Genomic DNA, 19,505 nt, shown 5'->3' with positions numbered 1-19,505 from the left:
AAACAGCCCACTTCCAACCCTGACTCTCCAAAATGCAAACACGCGCAGCACTCCCATCAGGCCATCACCCTTCCTCTCATCGTCATTGAGCTCCTCCTTCACTTCCGTCCCGCCACTGGCAAGCAACCGCCGCCGTCGCAACTTGGAGCTTTGAAGCCACTGTCGCAACGTCGTTCTCCTCCATCGTGCAGCCACGCTTGAGCTTCGAAACCACCGTCGCCGGCCTCGCCTCCTGCCTCCGTTGCGCAGCCACTGTCTTGCCGGCGCCACTGTCTAGGTATTAATTTTTTTAAACTATAATTGTTGAATAATTCTTGTTACTTGTTAGTTAGTCTGTGAACCTTGCTGTTATTACTGGTTGAATAATTGCTGAATAATTGTTGTTAGTTAATCTGTGGACTTGTTACTGAATTGAATAATTGTTGAATAATTTTGACCGTTGAGACTTGAGATTACTGGGTTGGAGTGAGTTGCTGTGGTTTACTGTGATATTGTAATTGGATTGTATTGTTGTGATATTGTATTGTTGTTGGATTTTTTTCAACTAAGAAACACCTAAGGCTATTGGATTGTTAAAATTGTGCTTAAATTTTGCTAAAATTGTGATTAGCTGAAAATCTTATTAATCTTTATTGAAATTATGCTGAAAATTTTGTTAAAAGTTTGTTAGAATTTCTATTTGTTCATTATGAGTAGGAGGGGTTTAGAATACTTCTTCTGCAAGGAGAAAAGGATCACTATCTTTTTCTATTGATAACTTCAAATACACATTCCAGTAGTTGACTTGTTGGGAGAGAAGAGAGCCATGAGAATGGATCTTACACAACAAGGATTAAAGGTAGAGAATGCAACGGTTGGGCCTTTAGGGTCTGCACTTTTTGACTCTGCTGTTTCCATTTTTTCTGCTCACAATAAGTATGCTTTGTTCAAATAGCAGAATACTGGAATTCATTGATTTGGGAGGTGAAATGAGGAGAGATGTTTGGCATGCTTTTATAAGTGAAATTATAGCGTTACACAAGTTCTCACATGAATATGGACCTTGATTATGATCAATCTTTTGTTATAGAAAAAATAATTTTTTCATCTTTGTTTTTAACAAAAAAATAGATGAATTGAATTAACTAGATAAGTAGATGATTGAATATTTATTATTGGTATGCTTGATAAATTGTGCCAATTATGCGTTTCTTGAAATTGGTATGCCTCTCCTAGATTCTGAATAGTGCGATTCATGTTTCTGATTTTGATAATTTGAGTAGTTTATGAAGCATAGATCACTGTTATTGCAAATGATTTGGGACTACTTTTGAGGTAGTTGAGACCTGAATGGCAAGAACAAGTTACTAAACCAAGCATAATAGCATCTCAGCTTGCCAGTTTGAACAGAATTCTTGAGTTTCAGTATTTCATAATTATCTATTCTTCATTAATTTTCGATGATGTCCTGGTTCATTTCAGGGTTGCAAAAGCTTTCCTTACTAAACTTGGAAGGGTGCCTTGTAACAGCTGCATGCTTGGATTCTCTTGCAGGTTTAATTGCTTGATATACTTTTATGCTTATTATGTTGCTGATCTAGAAAATTGGTCGCTTTATTATATTTCCTAGAAACAATACAACTATACAACTACTAAACCTATAAACCAACCAACATATTTAAGGATAAGAAGAGAAAAAGATGATACTTTTATTTACAAAATAAATAACTTGAGTGGTTTATACACTCTGCTGTACAAATGTTATCCTCAATTATCAATACAACCTAAGATATTATCATATTGCAAGCTCAAAATTGCTTCACCAAAATTAATAATGAATGAAAGAATGATTAGAGAGAACTCAATAAAGGCAACCTCAAGCAGGAAGATCATTCTAACATTACAATGCACCCTTGAATTCTTCCAATTTGCCCTCGAACTACAGGAAGATCAAATAGTTCTAGCAGCAGTCCCACTGCTTCCCTCCTCTCTTCTGCATCTCTTGTTAGAGACTTCACCACTGGTGATAAAAACTCAGTTTCTGCCATCTTCTCCTGCACAGTACTATTACAAAAGATAACTAAGTAATTAACAACAACAAATACAGTCAATTTCACAAGAAATATTGCCTTATTTTCAGAATTCTACCTTTGTCTCATCTTTGCCCGAAGCCATATTTCCTAACAATTGAATGATGTTAAGCTTCTCTTTTCCATAATCATATTCATAGAAAACTGGATTTTTTGTAGGAAAAAAGAAAAGAAAAGAATAATCAGTTACACAAGTAGTAAACCGTAACTGGGAAACACATGATAAAGGAATTAACTTTATAAGAAACTAATGGGAAATTGAGAGCAAAAAAGGGAAAATCAATCACACATAGAAATTCAAGAAATTCAGAAGGAAATTGAATTGAACCTGTTGAGAAAATGCAAGGGATGACTAAGAAAACTGTGAAAACACCTAGAAGTTGAGCTTAGACTTCCACATGTTTATTATAATTTTTTTAAGTATGAAAAACTGTTTTAACACTCTTATGCACTAATAGCTCTTAGGTTTCATAGAATTTGATTGACCAATAATTTTAATAAAAAAAAAAGTTTAGTTCATTTTGCCTATTCCATTCTCCTAGCATTTAGTTAGTACCTAACATGTTAAAATTTTAAGTTCAGTCATGGAGAATGATGGCAAAGAGTCATATAAGGATGGTGATCAATCTGAAGATTTAAGTGTTGAGTATGAGTACCTTGGTTATTCTTATTCTCAATGATAGGTTAATGGGGCTGCTGATCGTCTTCTACGATCCCTTCTTGGAAATCAGGTTCATTATTATCCAATAGATCAGTACAGGTATGTATATAGCTGGTTGTGTGAGTTTTGTTGTGTTTTATTAGGGTGTGTTTGCGAATTCTAGGGGAAGGAAAGTGCATGTTTGGTTGGCATTTCTGTTTCTATTTTCAGTTTTCATTTTCAATCTTCTTTATTTTTAAGATTTGTGAAGGAAAAAGTGAAATCAGAAAACAGGATTTTAGGGCCTGTTTGGTTGCAATTTCAATTCTATTTTCATTTTCTGTTACATTTTGACTACGGTGATGATCAAGCATTTTCTTTAAATTGTCTTTCTGGGTGGTTATTAGTTTCATGTTTCTTGTATGCTTTATTTGATTCCAGGATCTATCATTTATCATGGCTATTCTCTCAAGGTATTTCCATTTTCATTGTTTCCCATTGTAGTTAGAAATTGTTGTGCTATGCGTAATTTGAGAGACTAATACGTTGCTGGTTTCTCCTTGAAGTTCTCATCATGAATCCTTGAAAGCTCAGAAAGCAATTAATGAGGTAGACTTATCCCCTTCAGATGATTGTTGACTTGTATTGTAGTTTTATTGTCTTGATATAATTTAATAGTTCCTGATTTTTAACAGCTTTTTGTAAAGTACAACATCCAATTTTCTGGAGTATCTAAAAGCTTTTTTAGGATATCAGACAAAGACAACCATACTTGTGGACTGGGATTTTCAGATTTGGTTTCTCAGATTGGCTCTATGAGTTTTGATTCCACTGGCTTGCATTGGCGGTAAATGGCAACTCATTTGGCCTTCTTTCTTTTCATATTTGACTAGGTTTTAAAGTTGTTTAACACTCACTATAGATTGAGATGGCCTGACACATGCTTTAGGCTCTGTTTCTTCACTACTTTTGTTTTATCTTATTCATCTTTAGTTTGCTTTCTGCTTTACATCTTTTTGACTTGTAAATGCTTTCTATTTTATAATTTTGCACATTCAAAGCCTTGGCTCAATAAAATACTTTTCTCTTTCAGGTATAATTTAATGGCTAACAGAGTTTTGCTCTTGCTAGCTTTGGCTTCTCGGAACCACCCAAATTCATCAACTAGAATCCTGAGTGAAACAACTGGTTTGTATTGCTTGTTATATACTTTTGAATCCTCCTTTGTGCTATCTTTTGTGCATTGTGTTTACTATCTATGCTTTTGCTCGTATAGGCCACTTTTTGAAGAATTTGAAAAGTCAACTTCCTCAGACAAGGATACTTGCAATTTCGGCTTTGAATACACCTTAAAGAAATCACCGTACAAGCTGTCACCTGGTGAGAAATCTGCTGTACTCGAGGATTTGCAAGGCAATGCCAAGTCATCCCTTGAAGAAGCTTTAACTCGCACCTTTAATGGCTGATATGGCTAGAACAATTTTGAGAGATTCTGACAAACACCAAAAAAAAGTGTGTTGCATGTCAGTGGTTTTTCTTTTTCTTTTTCCCCAACCTTGTTTTTGTTTTAGTCTATTCTTTACAGTTCATTTTTGGTGCTTGACCCTGGTGCCATTTAATTCTCTGGGGCCAGTCCCTTGTACTTTTAGGTAACAAATAATGGGAAAAATTTTCCTTCTTTGTATGCTACCATTTTTGTTGTATGGAATACAATTTTTTTTCTCCTTCTCTGTGGCAAGAACAAGGTTTCCCCATTTATGTGTGGGATTGATTTTAATTAAATGTTGTTATGACCTTTGGTTGTAAGTTTCAAGCTTGTTCACATCAATACAACAATAAAGTTACAAGCCATGATTTTTAAATTAGTTACATGCTCATTGTAATGTTCATTGAGAAGACTGTGCATTAAAATATGCAACTAAACAAACAAATTTAAGGGAAAATATTTAATGGAATAGCTTCATATGAAAAACCATTATATGTAAATCAAATTCAGCTAGCTAACTTAAGAGTTCAAACTTGTTATGCATAATAGTAATAATAATATACAAAATTATTGCTAAAGTAGAAATGGTAGAGCCTCTTAGTGTCATCATCCTTTACCATGTCTTCCCTCCTTTTGATTGAAGAAGTCCATGCATGCGACCTAGATATATAATAATCTTACATAATACAGTTCCACATTTCCATGCATACACCATTAAAATAGTTGGTTGACATCTCTAATAATATATATTTTGGTTGTAATTTTTGTTACAAAGAGAAGTTACAAAATGTAACATAAATAACCAATCACAGAGTAACACGTCAGCAACTAAAAAAAAAAATTGTTTTTGCCATTTTTATGTGAGTCTCCCCCTCCTGAAAATTAAAGTTCCTCCACTCATTTTACAAAGGATAGCTAGATAGTGACATAAAGTTTTACTTGAGTTCTTATATTCTGTGCAATCTGTACAGGGAGTATAATCACTTCCAAGATAACTTATAAACAACTAGGAACTTGGCTTTTTTTAAATAAACAACTTTAAGAGTTGTATACAAGAAAATTGCCAACCAAAAACCAGGAAGCAAACAGTGGATACCAGGAAAGTTGTATACAGTAAGTAAAAGAGAACAGGACCTATTCATTATAGAGCTCAAAACCGGTAATGCTAAATTGGTACTGAGAAGTGGCACTTGAATCTGAGTTGGCTAAATTAAACAGCTCCTCAAATCAACAAGAAAGTTTGCTGTATGAGTTTTCACCGGTGATCAAATTGTTATGAAATATGTGTATTGTGACAATCCTGAAAATGAAGGCATATTAGAGAAAGGCACTTGTCTAAATTAGTGAACAGTACCAAGGAAAAAAACCAGGACAGATGAACATAAAATTGCATGGTAATCTTTCACTTACTTTTTACCCCAGAATATTATCATGGTAATAAATTTGAAGAAACCTAAGGCAAACTAATGGATCTTGTTGCTTAATTAGGCCATTATTTTATTAGGATTCATGCATTACATACTTCCTTCTTCTATTGTTACTTAACCGAGTCAACCAAGTGCAAAACTATTTTTGTGAAATAAGAAAATTTGTACATATTATAATACAACCTCTTAAGTGCACTGATATCACTAACTACCTTAGTGGAAATAAGCTATCAGTTGAAGTATATCATGCAAAAACAAACTGAAATTATGAAGTAATGTACAATATGAGCATGTATGTTGTGAGCAGGGAAGTTAGACCATACAAATGAGAAACATTAATCTTTAGTTAGTATTTGATGCTTGAACATTTGGTAATCCGATTGCATTATGTTTTAGAACATAAGAAGAAAAAATATCTCTTTGCATTTTTAATGTTAAAAGTTTACATATTCATATATTCTCTTAACTGTTACTTTTATCATTATCATATTTATTAATTTCTGAATTTGTTGTTATTTACTGGCTTCCTTAAAGTTATATGAACCATTACAATTCTGAATGTCCATTTGCATTCAAGATTTTATTTTCCTTCCAATGATTGGAGTCATCTTCTATCTATATTATAAAATTTAGAGATATGTGAAATGTGAATGGAAATAAGACTGGCTGTATTTTCCTTTTGTCAATTGGGGGTTTAGCTTGTTTGCTTTTATTTGATCCAAATACCCGAATGGTGTATATGTTCAGTTTACAATTTTTTTTTAATTCATTCAGGGGAAATAAGCTATCAGTTGAAGTATATCATGCAAAAACAAACTGAAATCATGAAGCAATGTACAATATGAAAACTGTAGAGATAAATATAATAGGGGGTGTTTGAGCAAGACAGCAACAAATTGTAAGCCCGGTCATATGAAAACTGTAACATACACAAGTAGTGCATAGAAAACATAATAGGGGGTGTTTGAGCAAATTCAACTCTGATGATTTTTAGCAAAGAAAAAAAATTAAACTCGGTGATTATTCAGCAAGACAGCAACAAATTCAAGATTCAATCACTAACAAATTAATTGATTACCAATTCAACATCATCTCAAAATACAGGGAGAAGGGAATCTGGGAAAGGGAGAACAGGGAAAGTGATGATGCATGGACTTACCAACGGCGACTGGGTGACGAAGAGGACCCGACCCCAGAAGAGGACGAGCAACGAAGCAATTGACGACCCTACGATGGTCCACGATCCACGGCGACTCGCGACAGCGAGTACTTGAAACCAGAAGACGATGAGCGACGACGATCTGATGAGTGCTTCTGTCGCCGGCGAGGAGGAGCCCAGGGAAGGCCGTGAGACGTTGAAATGCCGGCGACGAGACGAGAGCAGCAACGAGACGCTGGTGAGTGTGAACGAGTAGAGAATCTAGTGAGATCGAGAGAGACTCTAGTGGCAGTGAGAGAGAAGAGACAGTTTGAGTTTCAGAATTGGGAATGAGAGAGACGTTCGTTGAGAGTGTGCTGGTGAGAAACCGGGAAGATGAAGACACGAAGCTCTGTTCTTTTATTTTTTTTTCTCAGTTTCTCAGATGACTTTTTGGTATGAACAATTATAGATGAAGGTTGCGTGAGAACTCGGTAAACAAAGAACAAAGTGATTTTGTTTAGTACTTTTTAAATTTATTTAATTTTGTTGGTATGAATAATTGATTAGAATTTATGAAAAGACAAATAATTTTGTTAAATGTATTTTTATTTTTATTTTTTAGATTATTTAAATTTTAAAATTATAAAATTAAACATTTTAATTAATTTAAAAGAATAATTTTTGTCTAATATATACAAAAAAAAGGATATTTAAGTCCTTTTATAAAATTAAATAAATAAATATTTTTTATTTTTATTTAATTAAAAGGGTGTTTTAGTAAAAGTGGTGATATACTATATATTTAAAAAAGAAAAAATTAAATGCTGACGTGGAAAATAAATTCCACATGTCTTATTGTTATTTGTCGATATCTTAAACGTATCGATACGTATTGATTTATCAACGTACCGTAGCAAACACCTATAAAAAATATCTTTAATATAATTATATTATAATTAATATTTAATGAATAATATATAATTATACTAATTTAGAAACATATCTTCATTATAATGGTATCAAATCAGAATTTAATGCATTATTAAAAAATTACCTTAATAATAGGTAATTTACATATTTATTTTTGTTTTGCTAAAGTCTATATATAGTGTTTTCCTGTGGTACATGAATCTAAATTTGATAGTCAATTCATAATTTTATATTTAGTATTTTTTTTACTACTGCATAGAATAAGAATGTATTCTTCGTTTTTTATTGAAGTTTATCCTTTTAAGGTACAATTTATAATTTTTTATAATATCATACACTCATTCTATTATATTATTCTTTTGATAATTTTTTATTTGTTGTTACTCTAAGTTATTCTTATCGTCTAATGTTCCAGTTCGATTGTCTTTTGCCACAATCATTTACAATGCATCACATCCATGAAATATCTCATCGACTTGTCTTCACTGATTCGGATTCCAACTACATGGATGTAAGCATTCAAAGAAGAGGCAATAGTCTCTACTTTACCGAAGGATGGTTGGATCTACTCACCTATTATGACCAACCCAATGGAACGTGGTTAAAGTTAGATTTTTTAGGAGGAGCTCGATTTTTTATTGAGGAATTGCATACACGGAACTTTATAGGGCAAGTTCAAGTTCCATCCCCTCCATGCTTTTTATGTCTGCCCAAAAATCTTCGAAGTGGAGCACATAATGAAATTGAATTCCCTCAATTTCAGTTCAGTTTTGCTAAATTCGTGACAAATTCAGATATGCAATTTCAATAATTGGTAATATATTTAAATTTTCTTAGTTTAAACTGTGAATTATTAGAATAACTTTTTAACATATTTTAATTTTTTTTAGAAATTACTAGCTTTCTTTTGCATGCATGCAATGCCAATGAGGGGAATAAGAGTTAGTTTGATTTCTCGGTGTGATAATTCTATATCTTGCCGCATTGCATGGATAACGGATGATGAAGCTTATCTAACAAGAGGATGGTCTGATTTTGCACGAATTCTAAATATTGAAACTTACGATGTTATTTCAGTTGGTTGTCGTTATAAGAATGATTCTATACTATACGTGACTAAGGACTAGAATAGGTTCAATATTGTTTAGATAATTTGGTTTTACTATTAGTATTTGATTAAATTATAATTATAGAATTTTAAATTATTGTCTCAATTTATATATTACGATTATTTTTTGTGGATTTGCTATTTTTAAATAATTTAATAAAATGAAGTAGTGTGAGATATTATTAAGTTTATTTTTATTTTTTATTTCTTTATTTGTATTATCATTATATTTGACAAAAAATAAACCTATACATATATTAAATCGTTGACCTAAAGATAATTTATTTGCCAATAAAAACAGATTTTATTTATAATTGGAATAAAATTTATTTGCCAATAATCGGTGGATAAAATTAAAATTACACCCGTGTCATATAATTATAATTGATTAATTGATATAAAATAAAATTATATCCGTGCCATCAGTAATAATCTAAATAATTATATCTTAACAAAATATAATTTGAAATAATTTATAAACAATTATCTTAACAAAAATAATTATTTAATAATTGATTTAAAAATTAATGCAAAAAATAATTATTAATAATAGTATTATTAACTGGGTAAATAATATAATTTCAAATTATTACTTGAAATATAAATAATATATAGAAATTTATTGAGTAAATCAATGATTTTGCACCTTAATAATTTGACAATTATTACTCAATTAACCAGTTAATTGAATTAGCAATAACAATTTCCAATTTCAAATTTTGTATATTAAGTAGTTATCAAAAACTGGGTAATAACGATTTACACGGAAAAATCATTGATAAATTCAATTAACTATATAGAAGATAATATACTAACAGTTTTAGTATATTATTTATGGCAAGCGAAGTTATTTCCTCAGATTTTCTATTAAAATTGAAATTAGTAATAGTTTAAAAAAAGGTTTATTAATAAAATTACTAATAGTCACATTTTTATGCACAAGATATATATTTTCTATATATTATTTAAAAAATATAATGAAACATGAATAATAAATGAGTATGTTATTTCTTCGACTAGCTAATTAATGCAAAATTGAGTATCCTTTTTTATTCGATTGAGGTCATATTCTGTTTGGTGAAAGTTTCAATCACCTTAATTAAATCCTGTGTTTGTGCCTTAACTTATACAGGTAGTAATATGTTACATATTATTTGATATATCTAAGTAGTTATTTCCCATAGCAGAAATTTCCCATAGCGAAAATGTAAAAAATCATATTAAGGTTTATTGCCAAATAATTAGTGGATGAATAATAGTAGATTGTATTATTTTGGAAAAGTATTTTCATTATAATTATATCAAATCAATATTTAATTATGATAAAATATATTAATTATAATTATATCATAGAATTATAATAATTATGATATTTATGTTATATATTTTAATCATTTATGTACGTAAATAATTAGAAATCAAAATATAACTTATAATTACCCGTGCCATGCAAGATTAAATAAGATATATAATAACATAGATGATTTGTTACTTATACTGATTAAATACAATAAATACATATTAATTTAGTTAAAAAAAATCACTGTCTCCTATGTTTTTCTATTTATTTTTTAATTCATTAAATCCAATCAATTATAATAAATTAATTATATCAATTAATTAATTCAATCAATTATTTTTTAATTTATTTTTTGAATTCAATAAATCAAATAAAATTAATTATACTAATTATTTGTATTGACTAATTGATTTGATTAATTCTTAAAAATATTTTTATTTTATTTATTTTATTTATTTTATAACTAATTAATTATTTAATTTTATTAGGATAAATATCAAATTCTATTTCTAATATAAAAATACAAAATTTTATTCATTTCATTTTTATTTTACCACTATAAAAGACCATATATACTAGAAGAAAATATCATTCATTTACCAATTACTCTTTCATTGGGTAGCTTTTACAACAATTCTTTTTCTTCCTATGAGGCGCCATCACAAGAAGGCAACTATCATTAACACAAATCAGCACACACTCTTCAACTCCCGTGCTCATCATTTAGAGCAATATATGATATGTTATCCATTAAGCATTTATAGACCATGGTGTTATCATGTTTGCATAAATAAATAAAAAATCCATAATTAAGCTTAAGTCATTTATCTATTTGTGTGGTATATTATAGTGTGAAATTACTTTTTATTTGTGTTGTGCAATGATATTATGGTTTAATTTAAGCTTTTATTTTAGAATTGTGTTATGATTTTATCTCATCCTTTTTTCTTAGATATTAAGTTGATGTATTTTTATTTATTATTATTGAAGCAGATGTGATATAAATTTGTAAAAAGAAAAAAACTTACATTCAATTTATTTTATTGTAGTCTTCTATTCTTCTATTTTTTATTCTTTTATTTATTTTATTTTCTTTTTAAATATCATATAATTTATTATAATTTATACCAATTAATTAATTATAATTCATTATATCAGTTAGTTTAATTCATTAATTTATAATATACATGATAAAATAGATCATTTATTATTTATACATTTATTTTTTTAAAATTTAAATCTGAATAATTATATTTTCAGTTTTTTTATGAACAAAATATTATTAATAATGAATAATAATCAACCATTCATACTTTTAATTAAAGTGTTTGGATGATTTTTATATTTATTAATATTAATTATTGATTATTTTTTCATAAATAAATTATATTATAATTTTATGTTAGTTCATAATTAATTAATGATTAATGTTTATAAAGCTATGTTACTTTAAATTTTATATTTTATAAATATTTTATTTAAATATATTTTTTTAACATAAAAATGTATTATTTTTAATAATATCATAATTTTATATTTTTTAATTATTCTAAATAAATATTTTATCAAATACTAATTAAAGCTATTCTTCCATTTGCTTTTACTAATATATTTTTTAACTATTATATAAAATTAAAATCGTATTAATGAATTTAATATTAAAGTTAATTTAGCTTTTTATTATTTAGAGTGTTTTTCAATCAATAATTTTATACTCTTTACTTTTTTTTTAGTTTCATTTTGAATTTTAATTTAGTACTCAAAGGTAGTGAAATTATATTGATACTGAAATAAAGTTACAAAAGGGTCCATAGGGTAGAATAAGTAAAATAATGTGATACCCACATTGCAACATTCAAATGAAACAACTTAGGATCTAAAATGTTTATCTTTCTCTTTCTCGCCGTCTATTATATTATCTATCCTATCATATAAAAATCGAATTTTTACCTTTAATGATAGAATCAACGTAGCATGCTTATGTATTATTTTGTTTAACTCATTAAAGTCAATTTATTATGATGAATTAATTATATCAACTAATTGATTTGAATAGATATTTAAGTATCACACAATTTAAAATTATGTATATTAATTATTTTATTTAATTTTTATGATATATAAATTTAAGGAATAAATTAAAATAAGATAATTTATTACTTATTTAAATTGTATACAACAAATATAAATTAATTTAGTTAAAAATTTACTATTTTCTAATCTTCTATACATAAAAATGTCAAAACAAAATTATAAAAATAATCTTTTTATCACTTTTGCTATTTTAATTTTATTTTCTTTGTTTTTTATGTATAATTTTATTTTATATTAACTTTATTTATTTAATAATAAAATATACTCATATTAATTATATCATATAATAATATATTTTTTTCCTATATTAATAAAAAATTTCAATAGTTATTAACTACATCTAATAGAACGACTGAGAAGTAAGAACTACGAGAAGTTAAACCCAAGTTCAAAATGCTGAAACAAAGAAAAGAAAACAGTGGATATATGATTAGAGAAAAATGTATAATAATGACAAAATATACTAAAACTGAATTTTTTCTCCAACTAATAAAAGTGAGGTGTTAATTTCTCATGAATTCATTTTTTCTCTAAAATAAAATCACTATTTTCTTTTCAAAATTTATTTTAAAAAATATATTTATTATAATTATATTACAATTAACATTTAACGAATAATGTATGATTATACTAATTTAGAGAAATATTTTTATTATAATTATATAAAATCAATATTTAATACATTATCAACTAATAAAAGTGAAGTGTCAATTCCTCATGAATTCATTTTCTCTCCAAAATGAAAGTACTATTCTCTCTTCTAAATTTATTTTAGAAAAATATCTTTATTATAATTATATTACAATCTTACAATTAGCATTTAATGAATAATGCATAATTATAATAATTTAGAAAAATAAAATAAAGTCCAGTAATTTATCTTCTGACTGCACACGTGTATAGAATAACTTTTAAGAATGAGTCATGTATAGTAAATACGGTCAATGATTGTAAAACTATATACTAACATTGATATAATATTATTTTAGGTATATGTTTTGCAGGCATCAAAGAAAAGTGTTGAGTTGTTTTTTAATAGATTTAAATTATTCATTTTCTATTAGAGAATTTTGTGCATTAGAATTCTCTAATAATTTATTATTTATTTTGAGCTAATTTTGATATGTTCTTATTTGACAGTAAAATAACATATAAAAATTTGTTGGTGGGTCTAAGTATTGTTATTTATGGTCACATTGAGTATATATGTTTGATTTATTGAAGAAAGTAGATTACTAAAACCAATTAATAACTATTTAGAGTTAATATATTTAACACTAGCTTAATAAAAAATAAATAATACATAACATGTTATATTTTTATTAATCAAATTATTATAATTTAAATTAATCTTAACAAAATAATTTAAAATTATAATTTTAATCTTATCACGTGCATGACACGGGTTAATACACTTGGAAATTACTGCATGATGAATGTGGTATATAGAGAAGTTTTTGAGAGCCTATAATAAAAAGGTAATAACAAAAAATTTATTACTATCACTTAAAAAAATTTAGAAATTCTAGGAACTAATAATAGATGAATTCTTATTGTACATTAATAGTTTGAGAATATTAAAATTATCATAAAAATTCGTATAATTTTATTCTCTTGACAAATAATTTTATAATTACGTTAATCATATAATTTTATATACAAATATTGATACAATGTTATTTCATGTATATATTTTGCAGGTATCAAATGATAGCATTGAATTGTTATTCAGTAGGTTTAAATTATTTATTGTTTATTACAAAACTTTCTGCTTTAGGATTCTTTATCAATTTGTTCTTCATTTTGAGCTGATTTTGATATTTTTTTACTTCACAGTATACCAATCTATAAAACTTTGTTGATAGATTTAAGTATTACTAGATTATTTATGGTCATATTGAGTATATATGCCTGATTTATTGAAAAAAGTAGATTAAATAACTATTTTATAGTTAATACAATTAACACTATATTAAGAAAAGAAAAATAACGCATACAAGTTATTTTTTTATTAATTAAATTATTATAATTAAAATAAAATTTAACATAACAACTTAAAATTATAATTTCAATTTTATCACGTGCATGACACGGGTGATTAAACTTGTATTATATATAAATCTAACATAATTAATAAAAGTATATATGGAGAGACAAAAATCACTCAATCTATCAAAACACAACCATAAAAAAAAGTTTTTACATTCATAATAATATTGCAGTAAAATCTAATAGAAATCACAATCACGGTTCAATATTGCAGTAAAGAGTTATGAATACAAAAATAATTGAAGTGAGGAATTTGGAAATAATAAAGAATTAAGAAAAGAAAGAAGACAGAGGAAGTTGGTTAGTTTGTTAAGCTTGGCGGGAAAGTTAGTTGGAGATATTTTATGATTGGTTATTGATGAGAATGAAGTAGTACTAGTATATAAGTTGGTAGTGGAGTGTGTGTATTTTGCGCTCTCTTGAAATCATTCTGATTTCTCTCTCTCTCTCTCTTCTCCAATTCATTCTCATTCCATTTCTTCGATCTTTCTCTGTTTCTTCAATCATGGAGGACAAGTATGTGGCGTTTGCAGCTTTGATGCTCGTTTATCTCGGCTGGTACGGCTATAAAAAATTAAAGAGTTGGTATCGGCGACGGGAAGATGAGCGGCGATGGGGCGGTGGCGGTGGCGGTGGCGGCAACCGCAACCGAGCAGGTGATCATCCACGCGGTGGCCGTGGCAACGGAGCAGGTCGAGGTCGAGGTGGCGATGGCAACGGAGAAGGTCGAGGTCGAGGTCGAGGTGGCGATGGCAACGGAGAAGGTCGAGGTCGAGGTGGCGATGGCAACGGAGGTGGCGATGGTAACGGAGAAGGTCGAGGTCGAGGTGGCGATGGCAACGGAGAAGGTCGAGGTCGAGGTGGCGATGGCAACGGAGGTGGCGATGGTAACGGAGAAGGTCGAGGTCGAGGTGGTAATGGCAACGGAGAAGGTCGAGGTCGAGGTGGCGATGGGAACGGAGAAGGTCGAGGTCGAGGTGGCGATGGTAACGGAGAAGGTCGAGGTCGAGGTGGCGATGGCAACGGAGAAGGTCGAGGTCGAGGTGGCGATGGCAACGGAGAAGGTCGCGGTCGAGGTGGCGATGGCAACGGAGAAGGTCGAGGTCGAGGTGGCGATGGCAACGGAGAAGGTCGAGGTCGAGGTGGCGATGGCAACGGAGCAGGTCGAGGTGGCGATGGCAACGGAGAAGGTCGAGGTGGCGATGGCAACGGAGCAGGTCATCATCCAGACGGTGCTGATCCTGAGCGGGCAGGCCAAGGTGGCGATGGCATTCAAGAAGCTGACTTATGCCACCATGAACATGTTCCACTCCTTCCCGATAGTGAGTGAATTTTTGCATGAAATTCTTGATTCAATTTAAGTTGCTACGTACATTGTGATGATAATTCTTGATTCAATAGGATCCTCAAATGAAGCTCCAAGAACTGCTCAAGTAAAAGAAAGCGATGCAGAAGAAGAGTAAGTTGTTGGTCATATCAATTGACATGCTTCATGTTATTCCCTTGTGCCATAATGTACCAATTCCATATTCAATTCCTTTTATGTTACTGTTAATGCAGATACGAAGTGAGCGGCAAATTGAACTCTAAGAGTGCTCTATACAATTTGACTGTTGTCCTTCTCAAGCTTTTGGCACGAAAGAAACCAAGTGATGAGCAGCAGGGCGTGTCTTCTGAGCCTTTGTTGAATGCTGCTGTTTAATCCCCCAACTACGTACATTCTTTTAGTCTCTACTCTTTCTATCTCTCTACGTGCGTGCACATTTAATTTCTTGCAAGAACTCGTCGTAAATAAGCACGCCTCCCATTATTGTTTACATACATTTTCTTCATAATACATGACGGTTTTTTTGAGCTATACTTGCTTCTTTTATATTTCTTTCATTTATTTACTGCTTCTTTGGTCTTTACATATGATGGATTATTATTGCCTTCTTACTTGAAAGTTGAAACACATGCATAAATGAGATTGTGTACATCAAATAGAATGTGATTATTGGCGTATTTATTCTTTGTAAATTAATTCTATCTTATGTATGTTGGTGGGTTATCTCTCTGGGATACGTGGTTTTAGCTTTCGTTTTGTGTCGACATTGGACAGAGTTATTTTCTTCTTTCAAATCGATATGGATAAAAAAAAGGGACACAATTATTTACTACGTCTAAGATGAGCAAGTAAAAAAGGCAACACACAAAAAATGAAATCCTGTATTGTATCTAATTAATCAGTAGCAACTACTAATTAGTAGGTACAAAACCCTGGAATAGCGGGTAGATAGATTGGATTGATGCTGTTCAATCCCAATCCATAACTATCTGCTAATGTGCCTCTTGGCCAGTCACAATGGGTAGGGAAAATGTTTTAGGTAGATAAATTAAAGGTGTCAGACACCCTCTCAATTTTTTTTTTTAAATTAAATTTGATATGAACTTCATCAATTTTAATTGTCTTACATATATTTTTTTATTTTTTTAAACTCGTTTTCTTTACTTTTATGTCTAAGTATACAAAAGATATGCATTAAAAAGTGATGCAAATAATACATCTCTAATTTTCCCCTCCTCTTATGCGAAGCTAAATCACTATATAATATTGGATGAATTACAGATTTATATCATATCATACATCATATATCCCATTATTCTTGTTTCGGTTTTGCGAGAGTACAATTTGAATTAATAATGGTAATTTAGTAATGGTGCACAAAAGTAGCTGCACCTTAAAAAAAAGGGAGTGCTAAGGTGAGGTACATTATTTTTTTTTACACATAAAGGAACTTAGTTGGCATTTTTTATCAAGTGCCATCTGTTTCACTGAAGGATAGCAGCTTTTAACTTTTTACATACTACAATACAAAATTTGTAAGCATTTAATGTGGTGTCAGTAAATTACAGTAAATTTAAAAATGTAATTAAATCTTTTTTATTCTCTAATATTTTGAATTATTATTTAAGTTGTGGGCCTTTTTTTTTAACCCGCTTATGTTTGGATTTTGGAAAAATAATTAATTGCACTCATTTTTTTATGATATAGGATTAATAATTTAATATTAACACAAACACCTTGGGAGGAGTTTAAAAATAGTCTTAAACGGGACTGTCTCTCTTTTTAGACAATTCCTTGTTTTGTTTATTTTGTTTTTCTTTGTTTAATTTATTTCAGTCACCAAAAAAATATTAGCACAAACATAAAACCTTATTAATTAATATGTCCATTTGAGATAATATTTAATAATGTCTTTTTTAACAGATGTTCACATTTTTTTTTGTTTTTTTTATGTAAATGATTTATAATTTTTACTAGTTTTTTATTTTGAATATTAAAGTAAGTAATTTTGTATTGGCCTATTAATATTAGATGTGATTATATTCAATGTGAAATGATTTAAGATTTAAAGAATTTTTTTTCAAGAGTTAAAATTTGATCAGATGCTAAAGATAACTTTGATATAAAAAATGTTAAAATATTTTATTGTTAATAAAACTTAGTGTGTTTTGCATAATAAATACACAATTGATGAAAGACAATTTTTTTTTATAAACAAATCTCAATATATTTATTGTCCTCTATTGTATTACAAGTAGAAAAAGGATAAATTTTATATATTAAAAATGACATATAATAATAACAATAGTGAGTGTTAATAATGCAAACAAAAACAAATAATTAATATAAAATTAGTCAAATTATCAAATATTTAGATTTCTTGATTAAAGATTATAAATTGAAGTTGAAAAGATTTTAAAAATATATATTTAATGAAAAGAAATTAATCTTCTATAAAATTTTCAAATGATATATAATTCTCAAAAGATATATAGTTCAGTTGATCATTTGACAATAGCGATAAAATTAAATTTGTACATAACAAGTATATTTATATATAATTTGAAAATTTTATAGAAGATTAATTTTTTTTCATTAAATATATATTTTTAAAATCTTTTCAGCTTAAATTTATAATCTTCAATAAAAAAATCTAAATATTTGATAATTTAACTAATTTTACATTGATTATTTGATTTTACTTACATCGTTAACACTCACTATTATTATTATTATTATTATTATTATTATTATTATTATTATTATTATTATTATTATTATTATTATTATTATATGTCAATTTTAATATAAAATTTATCTTTTTTCTCAGAATACAATAGATGACAATAAATATATTGAGATTTGTTAGTTAAAAAAATTTGTCTTTCATCAACTCTGTATTTAACTATTTATTATGCAAAACACACTAAGTATTACCAACAATAAAATATTTCAACATTTTTTATACCAAACTTATCTTTAGCATCGGATCAAATTTTAACTCTTAAAAAAAATCTTTAGACCTTAAATCATTTCACATTGAATATAATCACATTTAATATTAATAGGCCAATACAAAATTACTTACTTTAATATTCAAAATAAAAAACAAGTAAAAATTGCAAATCATTTAGATAAAACAAAAAGAAACAAAAAAAGGTGAGTGTGTAAAAAAGATAAATTTTTAAATATTATCTCAAATGGACATATTAATTAATAAAACTTTTTGTTTGTGTCTAATATCAATTTTGTATTATAAAAAAAAGTGAGTGCAATTAATTATTCTTTCAAAGTCCAAACATAAGCCAATTAAAAAAAAATCCACAACTTAAATAATAATTCAAAGTATTAGAGAGTTAAAAAAGGTTTAATTATATTTTTTAATTAACTGCAATTTATTGACACCACATTAAATACTTTGCAGATTTTACATTGTGGTCTGTAAACGATTAAAAGTTGCCCTCCTACAGATGTCACTTAATAGAAAATGCCAACTAAGTTCCTCATGTGCAGAAAAAAATAATGTTCCTCACCAGAAAATACCAACTAAGTTCCTCATGTGTAGAAAAAAATAATGTTCTTCACTGTAGCATTCCCAAAAAAAAAAAGGGGAACCCACATTCAAATCACTAAAAATGTAAGATCTGTTCATAATAAATGTCATATGTAATAATAAAAGAGGAATGTTAGGGGGCAGTAATTTTAGTGTTTTGTAACCATTAATTGGTTATCAATAGTGTTTTTAATGGTGTGAGATTACATCTAATGGTGAAAAATCACTCACTTTAATTTTGATAGTTAAGTACTGGCCAGAAAACACAAAAGTTGATGGCTCCTAGACTTTTCCATAATAAAAATAGATTCATGTATGTAAAATTGTGTAAGATAGTATCCTCATATTGGAGATGAAGGAGTGAGCACATTCGTGGTTGTG

The 19,505-nt window shown here is 28.6% G+C and overlaps 1 protein-coding gene and 2 long non-coding RNA genes across 7 annotated transcripts; 1 reads left to right on the top strand and 2 right to left on the bottom strand.

Moving 5' to 3' along the window:
- The first annotated feature begins 14 nt into the window (after positions 1–14).
- Positions 15–4,435, top strand: LOC107609334 (proteasome activator subunit 4). 5 transcript variants are annotated; one of them, XM_088493709.1, is made up of 8 exons: positions 15–277; positions 1,462–1,533; positions 2,753–2,829; positions 3,151–3,182; positions 3,276–3,318; positions 3,405–3,556; positions 3,803–3,897; positions 3,986–4,435. In XM_088493709.1, the coding sequence occupies exons 4-8, from the start codon at positions 3,166–3,168 to the stop codon at positions 4,060–4,062; spliced, it is 384 nt and encodes a 127-aa protein (XP_088349835.1). In that variant the 5' UTR covers positions 15–277; positions 1,462–1,533; positions 2,753–2,829; positions 3,151–3,165; the 3' UTR covers positions 4,063–4,435. The 5 variants fall into 5 exon arrangements, with proteins under 5 accessions (XP_088349835.1, XP_088349834.1, XP_088349836.1 ...); XM_088493708.1 differs by having other exon boundaries at positions 2,652–2,829; XM_088493710.1 differs by lacking the exon at positions 2,753–2,829.
- LOC148550401 (uncharacterized) lies at positions 1,672–2,255 on the bottom strand. The gene is made up of 2 exons (XR_015892246.1): positions 2,128–2,255; positions 1,672–2,043 (listed from the first exon to the last, which is right to left on the bottom strand). It is a non-coding gene; the product is annotated as an uncharacterized LOC148550401 (long non-coding RNA).
- Positions 4,436–4,917: 482 nt separating the features above from the next.
- On the bottom strand, positions 4,918–7,256 carry LOC107609967 (uncharacterized). The gene is made up of 2 exons (XR_001613347.3): positions 6,782–7,256; positions 4,918–5,495 (listed from the first exon to the last, which is right to left on the bottom strand). It is a non-coding gene; the product is annotated as an uncharacterized LOC107609967 (long non-coding RNA).
- Positions 7,257–19,505: the final 12,249 nt, after the last annotated feature.

This window comes from Arachis ipaensis, chromosome B7 (genome assembly GCF_059453495.1).
Source record: "Arachis ipaensis isolate K30076 ecotype BB chromosome B7, ASM5945349v1, whole genome shotgun sequence".
Classification (NCBI taxonomy): domain Eukaryota; kingdom Viridiplantae; phylum Streptophyta; class Magnoliopsida; order Fabales; family Fabaceae; genus Arachis; species Arachis ipaensis.
The sequence above is the reverse complement of the archived record's forward strand: the minus strand, read 5'-3'. Positions and strand labels throughout refer to the sequence as shown.